Source organism: Zea mays, chromosome 2, assembly GCF_902167145.1.
Source record: "Zea mays cultivar B73 chromosome 2, Zm-B73-REFERENCE-NAM-5.0, whole genome shotgun sequence".
In the NCBI taxonomy this organism is placed as follows: domain Eukaryota; kingdom Viridiplantae; phylum Streptophyta; class Magnoliopsida; order Poales; family Poaceae; genus Zea; species Zea mays.
In genome coordinates, this window is record NC_050097.1 from 7531939 (window position 1) to 7549593 (window position 17655).

The 17655-nt window shown below is 44.4% G+C and overlaps 1 protein-coding gene across 1 annotated transcript; it reads right to left on the bottom strand.

Moving 5' to 3' along the window:
* Nucleotides 1-14685: 14685 nt before the first annotated feature.
* Nucleotides 14686-17100, bottom strand: LOC100283144 (AATL2). Its single transcript, NM_001156046.1, has 7 exons — nt 16849-17100; nt 16302-16685; nt 15751-16144; nt 15551-15656; nt 15369-15460; nt 15208-15276; nt 14686-15056 (listed from the first exon to the last, which is right to left on the bottom strand). The coding sequence occupies exons 1-7, from the start codon at nt 17019-17021 to the stop codon at nt 14958-14960; spliced, it is 1317 nt and encodes a 438-aa protein (NP_001149518.1). The 5' UTR covers nt 17022-17100; the 3' UTR covers nt 14686-14957.
* Between the last annotated feature and the right edge of the window lie 555 nt (nt 17101-17655).

Genomic DNA, 17655 nt, shown 5'->3' on the forward strand with positions numbered 1-17655 from the left:
TCGTGATGGTGCAGGGGTGAATGTGAAAAGAGGCAAAAAAAAGGGGGGGGGGGGGGGGGGGGGGGGGGGGGGGGGCGGCATCGCGCTTCACACAATCAAACAGCATAGCGCGGGTGGGCAAAGGCGCAATAGCTAGACAGGTGATACAGTCTTACAAGCAAGACACACAAATGATGGTAAGAGAAACTTTTTAAAAAAAACATCGTTTTTCAAAACAATTCTCTCGCCTCTCCTTGATTTTTTTTAAAAAAATCCTCCCACGTCTATTTATGTGTCTTGGTTGCACCGATACGTTCTCTTGTTTTGCCACCGTTAGATTTGCTATAATATCTGTGTCGGTCAAGTTTCCAAGTTTAACTAAATTTATAGAAAATATTAGCAATATTTGTATTTCTTAATAAGTTTATCATCAAAATAAACTTTAAAATCTCTCAAATGATACTATTATATACTATAAATATTAATACCTTTTATATATCTAACCAAAATTAGGTATAGTTGACTTCTCGAACAGCGATAACAATAGCTATTCTGGAACGAACGAGGGAAGTACGTCTAGAATTCTAGATATATTGTAAAAGAAATATATCTATGAAAAAAAAATCAATGTGTCTTAAATTGAAACGGAGAGAGTATATACGTAAGCGTAAAATATATTTTCGGTCTTTAAATTTGTAGTGTTGTGTCAGTCCGGTTCGTAAACTTTTAAAATATGTCTATTAAGACCCTAATCGTTGTTTAAATCACAATTAAATTCAAACAAACACGGTAAGAGGCCTTCTTCTGTCGTCACGTGCTTCTTCCTCTCATTCTCCCATTGGCCAAGTGATATCTTGACCCTGGTGGATGATAATATTCTAGTCTAAGATTTAATAAAACTAATGGAGTGCTTGTACTAATAAGGTGCATCTTCTTTTTTCAGAAGTCTGTCTCGAAAGAATCTCTAGATTAAACGTGTTTGGCCTAAAAGACTCGTGTTGGTCTGTAGGGATGGTCTATAGTCCTAGAGGGAAGTCTATGGTCCTAGACTCGTATTGGGATTGGTAACCGATTGGGAAGTCTTCGTAGGTGCACACAAGCGAAGACAAAGTGTGCATAAAAGACTCGTGTTGATCTGTGAGGATGGTCTATGGTTCTAGAGGTCTGCTAGGAGTAAGTACCGTCGGTCCAGGAGTGGACATAGTGTTACAAATAGTATCACCGACCCTCGCGGTTTCATTGGCAGTGTGTGGCTAGGGGCTCCGCATATGGCACATGACACATTTGAGCCTAGAGTGGTCATAGGACACCACTAGACACACAGATCTGCCCAAGAGAATAGATTCCTGACTTAGGGTTAACTGACGAGGACGTCAGTCTTCTAAGGGAGATGAATTGTGATATCCTGGCCAAAGTCTTAATAGAATTAATAGAGCACTCATATCAACAAGATGTATCTTCTTTTTTGAAGTCTGTCTCAAAACAAAACTTTTAGGTTAAGTTAAACGTGTTTGGTCTAGAGAAATCTTAGAATGTATGATCGACCGAAAAGTATTTCCAGATACACACGGAAAGTCTCGTGTTGACCTATAGTGATGATATATAGTCTAAAGTGTTGTCAATAAGGCCACGCCAGCTCGACTCGTCGTCGAGCCACCACCACAATATGGCCACGGCGACGACGTCTACCACGAGTTGATGGTACTGTACAAGAGGGCGTGAAAGGTGTACTCCCAAGCAGGTGTTTCTCACCAACTTCCTGGAGGCCGTGCTAGTTGGCATGCTGCTGGGCAGTGGCGGAGCCAGCTACGGATCCGAGCCTAGGCACCGTCAAGAAGCGAGAAAGCAGCTCCATCTTTGGCTCTTGGCTTGCTGAGGGTGGGCGTGGGGCGGCCGACGCCGGTTATTGGGGCTGGGCGCTGCGCTACTGGGGGAGCGTGCGACCGGGTTGGGCGCCGTTGCGCGCGCGCAGGTTGGCTGGGGCTAGCCTTCTGCAGCTATCGCCTGCCGGGGACGTCCGTGGGCACCGCCTGCGACCGGATCGGAGGAGGAAGGAGCAAGGCAACCAGGTAGCCAGCTGCGAGAGTGCGACTCACACTGGCGCGGGCGTGACCAGGCCTTGGGGGAGGCGGCCGATTTGGTGTCCCGCGTCCGTGACCGTGACCGTGACCGTGAGCTTGACTTGGGGAGGCCATGGTATGACTATAGATGGCCAAATAGGCGGCCCGGCACGGCACGGCACGGCACGATTAGGGCACGGCCCGTTTAGCACGATTATTAACCGTGTCGTGCCGGCCCGGCACTAGTGCCTGAACCCAGGCTCAGGCACGGCACTAAGGGTCCTTAGCCGTGCCGTGCCGGCACGACAGGCACGACCAGCCCATAGTGCCAGGGCTGGCCCGGGCACTACAACAGAAAACACACAAACCACAGAAAATCACAGAAACACATATTCATTCACTGATTCACAAATTAACACACAGTTAAACATACTAAAATACCTAATACTGAGTTGTTTAGTGCAATGGCTGCCTCATTAAAAACCTATCTAGGTAAAAACTCACCCTTGTGAGAAAACCCTAGATAGGAAAAAAGAGTACAGCCCACAGCTCTTTTAGTTTTCTTACATATCACAGAGTTACAGTGTACAGTTTAGTTACAGCCATACAGGCACAAGCTGAAGTATGCAAACTAGCTAAATAAGATCAGTCTTGGACATGTGGTTGTGGATCAGTAGGTGTCTGAGATTGAGATTGAGAGGACCCTGGAGTGTCAACTGGAACTTGTTCATCATCAAGATATAGATCAGAGAATGAGTCTTCAAGTTCTTTGTTCTCAACAGTATGTTGGGTCCTTGCATTCCCTTCCTCCTAGTCCTTGATGCAGGTCATCATCTCGACCATCTCCGAGGTCAGTCGACGCTCCTCGATAATCCTGCCAGTGGGACTGAAAGCACTTTCTGATGAAATGGTAGAGACATGCACAGTTAGTACATCCTTAGCCAACATAGAAAGAGATGGGTAGGTCAGCTTGTGATCCTGCCACCACGTCAATAGATTAAAGTCATCATCATATTTCTAGACAGTATCACTATCCAAATATGCTGATAACTCAGAACCAGCCCCAAGAGATGCACAATTGCTTGCTGCTTGCAGCAAAGCACTAGCTGAAGTGTGTCTAGATAGAGAAGCAGATGGAGTGGGGTTGGAAGAAGAACCTGTTCCACCAATTGGGGTTGAAAACAAATCATCATCATCATCACCATATATCATACCACAGTTAGTCCTTTTCTTACCAGTCCTTGTTGTTTGTGAGGGTCTAACTGAGGGCATTGCACCAAACTTAGTTGCATACTTGTTAAATACCTCAGTTAATTGTGCTCTCACAAGAGTTAAATAACTAGAGTAATCATGGTGTGTGACACCAGCTAAAATAGATAGAACTCTATTGAAGCCCCTCAATTTAGCTCTAGGATCAAGAATGAATGCAAATGAATAGAGAAGTGGAATATCCCTCCAGTACTTAAGGAACTTAGTTTGCATAGGAAAAACAACAGTTCCAAGCAATCTATCATGTTCATATGAATTTAGATGTTTAGCAATCTGAATTATATGATGCATCATCAATGAAGATGTTGGATAGTAGACACCAGATAGAACACAAGTTGAGTCATAAAATAGTTCAAGGAATACCAGGATTTTTTCAGCAACATACCAGTGATCATCAGACAAAAGCAAAGGTTCACCTACAGCTCTAGGGTAGTGAGTTTGAATGAACACATCAAATGTGTTCCTGTAAGGCAGTAGATGCTTAAGCATAAGGTAAGTGGAGTTCCACCTTACCTCCATATCCAATCCAAACTTACGAGGACGTGTATTCATAGCAATGCAATATGATTTGTATAAAGCAGTGCGTTGATTAGAAGAGTTCAGAAAAGATATAGCAGTTCTAAATGATTCTATATAAGGTTGAATCCTTTTTAAACCAGACTTAACAATCAAATTCAGAATATGACATGCACACCTTTGATGCAAACAAACATCCCCAACATAACCATTAAGTAGAGGAGTAAGTCTCCCCATAGCAGAGGTATTAGCAGAAGCATTGTCCAGGGTTACAGAAAATGTTTTATCATTAAGACCATATTCTTTTAACACCTCTAATATTCTCTCAGATATGTTTTCACCACTATGTGAGACATCAATTAGCCTTAGTCCTATTATCCTTTTTCCAATTCCCATGCAGAATTAACATAATGCACAACAACACTCAAGTAATCCTCTTTAGCATTCCCAGACCATATATCAGATGTCACAGCAACAGAAGAAACAAATTTTTTAAATGTGTCAACAAGCTTAGCACGTGAATCATTGTAATACTTTTTAATATCTCTAGTGGTTGTTTGCCTAGAGACAACAGAAAATCTAGGATTATGAGCCTTTTTAATGTACTCTTCAAAAGCAGATGATTCAGCCAAGCAAATAGGTAGATCAAGCCTACATATCAAACGACACATCTCAGACCTAGCAACATCAGCATTGTACTCCCACAATCTAGCACTACCATCAGGATTAAACTGGAGCAGGGACTGGGCAAAGGCATTTCTGCCATGCTTCAATTTGCATGCATTTCTATGGCGATTAAGATGGCCAGTGCCACCAGTTGATTTAGCAGACAAAACACACTTGCAAACTTTGCACTTAGCCTCACACCTTACCCTCACACCATCAACAACCTTATATATCTTGTCAAAATCATTCCAAACATCAGATGTGGAAGCTCTATTTCTTACCCGAGAACTTGTAGGTGTGTCTGTCCCCCCAGCCTGTTCCACAGTAGGGTCAGGATCTATATTGATGGGCTCCGTTGAAGGAACTGTAGCCTCACTGCCGCCAGTTTGTGCAGGCACAGGCACGGTGTCGTCGTCGGCCATCAAGCACAGATCACAAGCACAGAGGCACAGAACACCAGATCACAATCACAGAGGCACAAAGCTAGAGCACCAGATCGGCCCCTCACGGCTACAACCACAGAACAAAGAACAGATCACACAAACAAGCATCAGATTACACATACTAACAAAGAACAGATCAAGGAACTAGAATAGATTAGGGTCAGATTAATAACTTACCAAAGCCGGAGCACCAGATCGGTCCCTCACAGCTACAACCTCCAATCACAGAGTAAGGAACTAGAATAGATTAGGGTTCATCGGTTTGACCAGAGATCCAGAGGCGACAAACACAAATCAGAAGCACAAGCAAAAGATTAGCAACTTACCAAAGCCAAACGCCGAGACCAGAGCACCAGATCGGTCCCTCACGGCTCCAATCACAGAACATGCAGGCAGTATAATAGATTAGGGTTCGAACACAGCTCACAGATCACAAGCACAGATCACAAGCATAGATCACAAGCACAGATCACAAGCATCAGATTAATAACTTACCAAAGGTCCAAAGCCGGAGCACCAGATCGGTCCCTCACGGATCCAACCTCCAAACACAGAACAAGGCGGTATAATTGATTAGGGTTCGTCGGTTTGAACAAGATCCAGAGGCGACAAACACAAAGTAGAAGCACAAGCAAACCGCAAATGATTAGCAACTTACCAAAGCCGGACCGGAGCACCAGATCGATACCTCATGGCTCCAACCTTCAATTCGGGTAGGGTTAAAGCACGGTTAGGGTTCGTCACAGAACAATCACAGAACAGTCCTCAAATCTAGATGCGAAAAACACAAATCAGAAGAACAAGCACGTGATTAGCAACTTACCAAAGCCGGAGCACCAGATCCAACCCCGACGGCACGATGATTAGGGTTAAAGCACGGTTAGGGTTACGCACCGACGCAGCGTTACAGGGAGAGGGAGCCGTAGAGGGGAGACCGGGAGAGAGACCAGAAGAAGAACAGAAGTTCAAGATCAGAGCACCAAACTTAGGGTTTCGAACTAGATCCAGAGGCGACACGAGCAAGAGAGCACAACCGGCCAAGAGGATAGTGTTACCAGCAGAGGCGTCGGAGAGGGAGAGGACCAGATTGTTGAGAAACCCTAATGAAGGGTTATGTGGGCAAATACCGAATATAGCCCTGAGGGCTATCGCGTCTCTATATATAGAACTTGTACCCCTCATATGGAAGTGTGAAGAGAAAGAGGCCAGAGGCCCAACCCTATATTCAGTGTCTCGTGTGTTTCCTCTGTCGTGCTTATGGGAAGGGAGACGGGTCTTCCACAACTTCTCGCGCCTCTACTGCTGACGGGAGGGAAGGGAGCGGATCTGGTGATCCGTGGTAATGTAGTTCTCAACACGTTATCAGCACGCTCTACCTCGATGTTGCTGCGAGATCAGATCTGCATCAACTCTTCGTCAAGCCGGCAGGTCCTCCGGCCTAGCCGAACTGTCCTACGCGACAGGCTTCGATTCTCCCTCTACACACGAGCGGTATGTTTATTGGTTGATCCGTTATTGTGTACGGATTGTAATTCATGCGCGACAAACTGCCATTGACGTAGTGGTGTTGCGCCCACGCGTTGGGAGAAATCTTGCGTGCATGGTCAAAGATACGGCAATAAACTGGCCTAGCCTAAATGGATGTGGTCTGATCCCTCCTCTGAACCGTTCAACCGAGGGAGAGAGTGCAGCAGTTGCATGCGTGCATGCACTCCTCCTTTTACCGAGTAAAAAAATGTGTGGTGGTGGGGCTCTCATCCCCACGCATGCAGGAGCTCCCAAGAGCGGGTCATCCGGCTAAAAAAAATGTGCATGCACTTCTTTGACCAGGCGTGATGAGTGGCTGAGAAAAGAAAGGAGAGAGAGAGGAGTTGGCATATCACAGTGCAGTGTGTAGACAAGAGCAAATGATATGTCGTGGACCATTTCCTTTCCTCTACTCCTTTTCGGTTGGATAAACAATAAGGCTACGTGCTTTCTAGGGGCCGCATGCGTTGCAGCCGATGGCCGTTTCCAGTCGTACACCAACATGGAGTAGCCCCTCGTCTAAATTACTCATCCCACCGTTATATGAAAATAATCTAAGCAACTCCTTGATTTGCTTGACAAAAATAAAATAAAGCATGTTTTACGTTGTCATTTCTACCTTAATTAATTATTTTCCGGAGTAAATAATTAGTAGAAAAATACATGCTTAAATATGAAAAATTGCCTTTTACACATGATGTGTTATGTTTATGCATTAATTATTTATTATGTTTGTTTTCTGCTTTTATTTCCTGTAGAAGATACTTAGCAGAAAATTAAAATACATATGAAGGCTTTATTGTGCATACTTAAACCGCTCTAAATATTTATATTATGTTGAGCTTTTGAACTCACGCCGAGCAATTAAATTGTATAGTGGGTACTCGGACACGCCGATCAGGCTGCGTTGGTAATCGACCGAGTTATGGCACTGGCTGCGCCCTGGCAACACGACGCAGTATTTGTGTCGTACGAATTTGGTTGCGTCATGTGATTGCTATGTCGCGCTCTCACTTAATCGGACCACTCCTGTTCAGTTGGATCTCCATCGCCGAGTCACATACTTTTCGCATGCCCTGTAGGCACTGTTCGTTTGTCGTTATCATCGAGCCACAATTGCGCCTGTTGCGCACGTTGCGTGGACTTATCGTGTACCCCGATTACTGAGCCATAATTGTGTCTGTTGCGCTTATTACGAAGGCTTGTTGTGTTGTCGTGGCCCTGATGGCCGCACACGCGTTGACACTAGACGCTAGAGCTTGTACTCGCGTGGATTGTGGTGGGTTGTTCAAGCCCCTGAAGTCACATCATAACGCAACCTTTATAAACAATTTTGTTTGACTCTATATTTTATTTGATTGTGTTGTGTGGCATCATATATTTATATATATCGCCAAGTAGCCATAACAACTATATCAAGCTCTATAGTGCTTGAAAATCTGGGAAATTAAATTGAAATACAATTAAACACAGATAAATTAATTTTCTGCTCTCTCCTCATGCATAAAGTTTTACCCGAAGTAACCCGAAGATATATAATATAATGCATGAAAGCCTTTTTGGCATAGAAGACATCACAAATTGGGATTCTATTAGTAAGCAAAAGGCTTTACCAAATAATTGAAGACTATAAATCTCAGCCATACATTGCTCAACCAGATGTTAGCACATTGCTCTCTTTGTCGCTAAATGACATGAAGCAAACTATGAGATAAAAGGACATGTAATCGCCAACAACACGAAGTTGTGAGTATACCGAGTGGTTATTCTAAGAAAATTTTCACTATATTGATGTGAAAACCATAGTGTGTTCCCGTCGAACCACTTTACTCGTTCTATCTAGAACCTCTATGCTTGTGTCGCATACATCTCTCGGAATTGTAAATACTTATAGTCGCTGAATTGACTCGGGATAGTCCTTTGACAAGTTTGGTATACACTGTAAGCTAAATGGTAAAGGTCGGTCCTGAATGGACACATACCTGGGGTTTATATAGCCGAACTACACTGAATTCCACCCTTTGGCATGCTTACCATTATCTATCTCTGATCTACCAGAAGTGAGAAGAGTAGACAAATAACTATGAAATCCCACATCACCAGAGAGCTTGAAGCTAAATTAGACATTAATGTGTCCTTGGTCCTCGGAGCCAGAAGAGTCATATGTCTTGACCACTAGACTACTAGTGATGATAATTTGTGATAGAAATATGAAGATCTTGTAGAGACCTATTGTATCCTCTCTACTCCTGATGATTTCTTCGTATGAGAGCAGTACTATCTGTTGTTGAAGACGGATCCTAGGCGGATGCCAGTCTTGTTTCATTCTTGCCAAGCAGTTATCATCATTTGTTTCATGAAAAGCTAGTTATATGGTGATTTTTCTCATATAAAAATGAATTCTTGGCCTTGTCTGTTCTATTCCAAAGCTTCTCTTTTTGTTGAACAATGAAGAGATCGAAATAATGCTTTATAGAACAAGTTGGTATATAATATGAGGAGAAATATTTGCCCTGCTGGCAACACCATAAATAATTGACTATTGTTATAAGTTCTCTCTCAAAGTTATTATACCTAAAAATGTTGCATTAATCGATACCCAATTTCAGAGCGGTATGAGTAATTGGGTAAACCATGGGCAGTGATAAAAACGAGCTGGACTATACATATCTGCATATAAAAATCTTTGCTTGGCAGCATTGGCCTGATGTCGTGCACTTTACTACCAATATAAGCACACACATTTTTCCTATGTGCCTCGAAGCACAATACAACCAGTGAATGTCTTTGTGAGCGTTAGACCCTGATGGTCATTTTACTTGTTGATCTGAAGTCAACTAATGGCTCAAAACGACGAATGGTATTCATGAGCCCCTGAAGATGCCTTATGGATAAAATAAGTGTTGTGCATGTTAGTCTAAATCTTAATGATTGACTGTGCATTTGGTAATAATAACAATAAGTTTGCAGAATTGTAACCATGAAGCAACTTGTTGTTGCGTGTCTCGCTGAATGTTGAGACTAACCCTTCATGTTGAAGGACAAATATGTAGTATTCATGCCACTACATTAATCTAAGTCCAAAGCTCACTGCATAAAACCACTATCTGTAATGTGCGTAAGATTTCCCAAATAAATCACCACAATAGCATACATTGGCCACAACTGGATGATTGTGGTTGGGGATTTTATCTGTATGCTTTTAGAACATCTCGGCATTAGGGGGAGGAATGCCCATATAATGTAATGCCTCAATATTCTATTAAACGCACAAAAGCCAAATTGAACCTGTCGTTCGGTGTGTACTCCTGTGTATATGGAGTTTGCCAGAAATCGTTGAGGATTAACCATATTGGTTTGAATGCTTCTACCTGATGTAGATGTGGATATACCCGGGATTAATATCATATCCACATTTGACTTATTGGCATTTGATCTATTCTGTGGGGACGCCTGCGGATATGATCCATCGGCCTTAGTCAAAGCATATGTTCTGATTGCAGATTCACGTGGTCTGTCATAACTCTCCTCCGATTAATTCACCCTGATGGTGATTTGCCTCACGAAGAGGTTCATCTTGATGATGAAATTCCTAGCAATGCGTGCAATATCATTGTGCTAGGAATTCGGAACAATGAATCTTTCGTTTTGGGAAATGACGGAGCTCATTATTAAATGTGGGAGACAAATATGTCGACACTTATCTTGCCTCTATAGATTGCAAAGGGATCCAAAAACAAAGTCCTAGGCATGAGTGCTTGAAGCTCTCTTATCGGGTCATTGATAAATGCAATCGAGGCTGAACCAATAATCGCAAAATGAAAGTCACGAGCTTGAAGTTCGGACATTTATGGGCACTATTGAAATAATGTGTGGTGAATGCGATGGTTCAAGTAGTCTTGTAAGAGACCCATCCCACATATGTGTTGAATAAACACAGTTCCGCTATGTAATATATCTGGCAAACGACATGAATTATAATATGCAGTTAATAGGATTCTGAAGATCCGTCATGAGATCCTAGGAGGACTCATATATTTGAATTGTAAATATGCAACATATAAATCTCGTACTGAATAATACATTCCTGACGAATGAGCACTCTCATATAGAGAGAGAATATCTCCTAGATGAGATTATAGTTCCTTGATGGAACCTTTCCAGAAGAAATAAAGTCTGTGTTAAACACCAAAGTTTGATAATCCCTATAAAGGGATAAAGACCCATACAGACCCGAAAAGGAATAAGATGAGGTACCAAAGGACTTGAAGTTCACCGAATAAGCACATGTGCATTCCACGAGTTTTACTCATGGTATTTTCCACTTGATGTGGAATTACGGTATCCTCTAAAGCCCCGATGGCAGAAACCTATAAGGTTTAGGTGTTACTGGCAAAATATCCCCATTATGCCAGAATGATAGACTATAATGATGTATCTGATCGATGAAAAATCCCTGATGGATTATGATCTTAGATGGACTTTTGTGACACCATCATAGATGTTGCAATGGATGAACGCCTCGAGCGATGTGTCATATTTAGAATATGTACTATTGCAACTATATTATCCCCTAAGTCCTATTGAAGGACATGTTATTTGCTTTGCACAACTATGTATAAATTGTGGTGTAAGATAGAAAATGATAGCACCCCAACCTCATCCATTCTCGTTATTCCAGATGAACAATGAGATATATATCTTGAAGAATATGCTTGAGTTATGAGGGATACCGACTTTGACATATGTCATCGTCAGGGGGAGCGAATGCTTATATTGATCACAATCGTGTGACAATAAATGTCATATTCTATGCCCTGAAGGCGTCAGCTTGATGATCAATATGTGAACCTTTATGGAAGTTTCTATCAAATATGTAGATCTGGTCGATCGAACACCACTAGTTGAAGTGGCTTATTTATGTTGATACGTGCACTTACCTCATGTATCCTAGAAGTGAGTTGAGGTGAAGTTCCTGAAATAATCTTTGCAAGGATATGCAATCTGTTTGCTAAATCTATATGTGCATATACTTCCAGAAGAAAATATTTTGCCATATTGATACAGTTTTGCAAGGATCAGGGGAGCACATTTCTAAAGTTAGCCTTTGTAGAGGATTCGGTAGAATCTAGATCCCAGAGGATCGAAATCTGTCCCGATGACAGCTGTTGTACTCTTTTTCCCTTGGTGAGTTTTCTTGAAGTTTCTCACATGAGGTTTTTAACGAGGCAACAAAGTGCAAATGCAATTTATATCACCATGCACTCTTTCTCCATATTTTTCCCACTGTGTTTTTTTGGAGTTTTAACGAGGCATGTGTTGGTCGCGGTATTCGCCCAAGGGGGAGAGTTGAGAAACCCTAATGAAGGGTTATGTGGGCAAATACCGAATATAGCCCTGAGGGCTATCGCGTCTCTATATATAGAACCTGTACCCCTCATATGGAAGTGTGAAGAGAAAGAGGCCAGAGGCCCAACCCTATATTCAGTGTCTCGTGTGTTTCCTCTGTCGTGATTATGGGAAGGGAGACGGGTCTTCCACAACTTCTCGCGCCTCTACTGCTGACGGGAGGGAAGGGAGCGGATCTGGTGATCCGTGGTAATGTAGTTCTCAACACAGATGAGGCGGCGGAGAGGCGGTGAGGGAGAGGATGGAGGCGTCGCTTTCCAAATCGCCGGAGAGTCGCCAGGAGCGGAGGAGCCGAGGAGTCGCGGAGCGTTCGAGAGAGAGTGAGTGAGCTGTGAGAGTGAGAGAGAGAGTGACGCGGGGGACGGGGGAGGGGGTATGTGTTATTACGCTCGTGCCTAACCGTGCCTAAACCCTAATCGTGCCGTGCCCGTGCCGGCCCACCGTGCCCCACACTCGGCCCAAACACGGCACTAGAGGTCGGGCCGTGCCGGCACGAACCCGCCTCCAGTCGTGTCGTGCCGTGCTTGGGCACGGTGGGCCGTGCCGTGCCTCGTGCCGGCCCGGTTAAGGCCGCACTACTGGCCATCTATAGGTATGACCGCGTCTGGCGGTCGGTGAATGCAAGCTGGATCACTTTCATCTTGGGCCGGCGAAGGCGAAGCTCGAGCAGGCTGGGCGGTGCCTCCGCCACTGCTGCTGGGCACGATCTACATCCACGCTGGCTACAGCGAGGCCGGCGCGCACAAGCGGCTGGGTCTCTGCACGTCGGCGACTATATATGTAAGCGTCAACAGGACGTCGTTCATCGCCCGATGGTGCCCCGGCCGCCGCCTGCTCGGATCCACCGCCATCCTGACGTAACTTTTGGTGGCGGAGATCAGGAACTCAGGATGCGATTTTTTCTGTTTTTTTTAGCCACTCGTGTGCCGCTCCCGTGTATACGTCTTCAAGCTGGACTCAAGGCCTCAAGCTGTTGGTACTCATGATCTCTAAGTAGTAGATGGTGTCGTCGTAGCTAGAGTAAACCAGAGCACGAGCGCTAGGCTTCTGACAAGGGGGCAGCTCTCGCCGCCGTCTTCAGAGAAGGGAAGAGAGGAGGAAAAAAGACATGACGTGGGAAGCCCACATGACATAGGAACATAGGAACGATGAGACACGATATGACGATACATCGGTTCTTTTCGACCGAGTGTGACTTAAGTGAGATCAAAAGGAGAATATGACCTTAATAGACATATTTTAAAAATTTATGAACCATGTTAACACACTCACAAGTTAAGAGACCGGAAATATACTATCCAAAGGGGTTTAACTTTCTTCCCAAAAATATTTGTTACATTTTTTTCTAGTTTGTACATGTGTAAATAACTGTTGCACATACCTGGATATGTATATTTTAAGTAGTATTTTATAAAAAAAACATTTAATTTGTTCATTTAAGCACACCCTAAACAATCTACACGATAAATAAAGAGTGGCCGATCGACGCTTTACAATTTAGTGTTTGGAATGGCATTGGCTATAATGTAGTCTTTGTACAACGTCTAGAGTTCTTCATTTTCATTATTAATGTATCTTTTTGTTTCACTTATTAGTGCGTCTCTATGTATTTGCTCGCATATAATTTGATTTGATATATTACTTTTTGCTCAGTTTTTATTACATCTATAATTAGGGGGGTGAAGGTGAAAATAACTAATTTTCCCCTGATCCTCTCTAACGAATAGCAGAGATTTCCTCCTCCATTAATCCCCTCAATTCTCTTAACACCAAATCAGCCTTAAAAAGATTCAAATCCAATTCGAGATTTAAAAATAGTATATAGCCCGTAAACAAATATATTTTCTTTTTTTTTATTTGACATAGCTGGCGGATAGCACAAGTGCCTTAAAATAATGCCCCAAAACTTAAATACTACATAATTTAAAGTGTCTAGGGCACTAAAAACAATTTGAGCTCCAAGAGTCAAACACTAAATCATATTTCTAGGAAAGAAAATGCATAATTAGAGCAGCTTGAAGAACGTGAATTATAAAACGCTCTATAATTTAAAAATAATATATTTTGTAGAATTTAGGGTACTAACAAAATATTCCGCTCCAACAGTAAAACCTTAAATCTAGATTATAGGGTAACTCACTACGGTGTAATATATTTGATGCAATTGAGAGTGTACCCTTTAGTTTTTTTTACCAAATTTTATGAAATGAGGTATTGTTGGAGTAGTTTTTTTATAGAACCATGTACCCCATATTTCAATTTGAGACATTATTGGAGATGCTCTTAGGAAACTAAATGCTGAAAATTATATAGAAACAAGAATATGTCACTAATATGAGATATAGTATTGAGTCATATCTGATAAAAATTGTAAAATAGGGCTGTTTCAATTAAAGAAAATCTTATGAGTGATACAATCTCGGTAACTGGTAGTCATGTTTATCGCGAGGCTAAATCAAATATATTTATCATTAGAATTCTAATTTTGCGCAAGAAAGTGTGATATTCTTACAATGTGCAGGGAACGACCACGTAACGAGATCGCGAGGAAATTAAAGTGTGATATTTATCAAGATGTGGCGATTTTTCGGGCACATGGATCGATTTTTTTATAATGTACCTGGCAATTTTCTAGGTGCTTTCCGATCAATCTAACAGACCGACGAAATCGAGAACTGACGGCCGGTATTTACTGAAGCAATGGAAAAAACACAAGAATTGCCTCGCAATGGAATGGCGTGACTGGGTGCTGATCCTATTTACGCGGTCACGATAACCGTACCGACACGTGCAGCATGGTTTTAGGCTCGTCATGTATAACTATTGTCTCAGCCGTGCCGTGCAATGCGAGTGCATGGTTTGTTTATCGGCCCAAACAGGCAAATTAACACTATCACATCTCTTTAGAAAGTGAACGACGACGACTTAGCGATAGCACAAATTAAACCAAGTTCCAAACACACTCACACACACCATATATGGCATAAAAAAGTTTAAACCTAGCTACCTGCTAATGTTTATCTTGCTAGCTAGCTAACTAATATCCCTAGGGGCGCCGCAATGCATGGGGCGCGAGGGGATAACCCGATCACGAGAAGAACTTGTAGGTGGAGGCGTTGACGACGATCGACCGGAGGCCACCAATGGGCGCAAGCACCGTCAGGAGCACGCCGACTATGATGCAGAACTGCAGGCCATGTCGAAGCATGTTATTAGCACTATACATATATATCAGCGCTTCACCAAATTGCAGATGGAATAATAGATAATAATGCGCCATGTACATTAATTGTAGAGGTAAAACAACAACAACGACAAGAAGAATAGATCTGACTGACCCAGTTGATGAACCAAGAGAGGCTGAACTTCTTTGGCTTCTTAATCTTCAACCACAGAATGCACGGAAGCTGTTTGGTCATGAAGTGCTTAGTTAGGAATTAGGATGGGCTGAAATAAAGAAAACTAATTGATGCTGAATTCTAAAGGACAGATCTCTCACGTAGTAGGTTGTCGGCGCAAATGCGAAGCCACCAAAGAACCCTAGCAGCCCCCCGAAGAACGGCACGGCGATGCCAACCAGAGCTGTCAGCACTGCACGCACGACAAAAGATGCATATGTAATCAGATCAGTTCAATGCGTACGTACGTTGAATTAATGTGTATATATATACAAGTACTTACCAACATAGAGCGAGCGCGCTATCAAACGGAGAGGCATGCCTGGCTTGAACCGGAGTTTCTTCACCAGGAACGTCTCGAGCATGTCGAACACGGGCATGGCGTAGATCTGCACTAATTATATGTTAGTGTACTGTGCGCGCGTAGCCGTCACCAATACTAACGACGCAGCAATACGCGCGCGGGAGGTTATTTGGGACCACCTGGTAGCTGCCGATGACGTGCACGACGACGAAGATGTTGGCGGCGGCGATGAGCCAGCGTGGCTTCTCGAGGGTGATGAGGATGTTGTCGTCGACGGCGTTGCCGAAGACGTAGTAGCCGACGAACGCCACCGGGAGGTAGCAGATGGCGACGACGAGGTAGGCGAGGACGACGCCCTGCCACATGGGCTTCTTGGACGGCTTGTCTGGCGTGGACGGGATGGTGGCCTGGATCTCCAGCACCACGTTGTGCCCCGCGTACGCGAACGCCACGTCCCCGAGCGCGCTCAGGAAGTTGAACGTCTGCCCCGTCGTCGTCGACGCCTTCATGCTGTAGTCCACGGCCGAGTGCCGCCCCTTGTGCGCCGACGCCGCCCATGCAATCGTCGAGTAGCTGCATTGTGCGATATGCGTTGTTGCGTTGCATGCATAGAATCATTCAATCCATCATGCATGATCCGATCCAAGCGATCAATAATCCATCGATCATCAGAGCGAGTAATTAGTAGTAATGACAGACGTACGGCAATAATATATAGATCGATCCTTACGTGAGCGACATGACTGCGGCGGCGAGGGAGACGAGCGTGATGGAGTTGAAGTTGGGCAGCTGCGAGAGCAGCAGGTGGATGGCGGCGAAGACCATGATCCACGAGCTGGTGCGGAGCGGCTTGCAGTCCGGGCAGGCGACGGTGTAGCACTTCTCGAACGACTTGCCGCCGGTGACCATGTAGACGATGCAGACGCCGATCTCGACGATGAGCTGCTGCGGGACGACGATCCAGAGGCCCAGCTTATCGCCGAACGCGTGCTGGCCCAGCTCGTGGTAGCGGTCGAAACGCTTCCCGGGGACGCACTCGTGCATCTCGACCATCTGCCACAGCGTGTACAGGGTGATCACCCAAGACAGGACCATGGCGACCACGCCGGGACCCCTGCACGCATGCGGTGTGTTAGTTCGTTCACGCATGCAGATCCATATATCCATCGATCAGTTAAATGGATCGATCGCGACGACAGATGCATGCAAGGCACAATATTGCATGCCGATCGAGGCGAGGACAACAATTAAGACCAGATCAGATGGATGCCACGTACCAGCCGAGCTCGGACATTGCGTAGGGCAGGCTGAGGACGCCGGCGCCGACCATGGCCGTGACGTTGTGGAAGGCGGAGTACCACCATTTGGCGTTCCTGGACGAGGTGATGGGCAGCCAGTCGTCGATGGCTTTCTCCTTCTCCGTCGACGTCATGCTGGAGGGCGTCGCCATCTCGGTCGCCCGGCCGATGGAGACGTATGCCGAGGGATCGGAGGAGATGGCGGCCAGGTAGTTTGCCGCAGGAAAAAGCTGGATATTTTGGAGTAGCCCGGGGCGAGATCGATGGATAGATAGATATATATATATATACACACATCCCGTTGCCCCGCTCGCGAGATCCGGAAACTGTTACCTTTCTGTTTCTTATTGGGCCATTGACTAGTATTTTATTCATAAGAACTCGGCCCTTGGAGAGCCCTACCAACAAACAAACCCGTGTTTGACGGACCATCCACCGGCCGCACGCGCGTTTTATGTCGCCGCCGCCGTCCGCTGACAACATGGGTGAAAGTGTTGCCGCGTTGCTGCTTATTCATTTTGGATTTATACATGCCTGCTCTTTTTGTCAAACCATATGCAGACTTACTTTATAGGTCAAACCATTTGCACAGTGGTTACGTGACTTCTGAATATGTAATCGAAGGTGCCTTTTCAGTCAAACCGGACACCTGGCGTTCTAATGCTGGAGATTGTAAGTGGATTAAGGATTCGGTCGACACACATTACCATGGATTTTCCTGACCGGCCTTATCTCATATCTAAGTATCGAAATGCATAGAGTTCAGAACTAAAGGAATCCACAGAC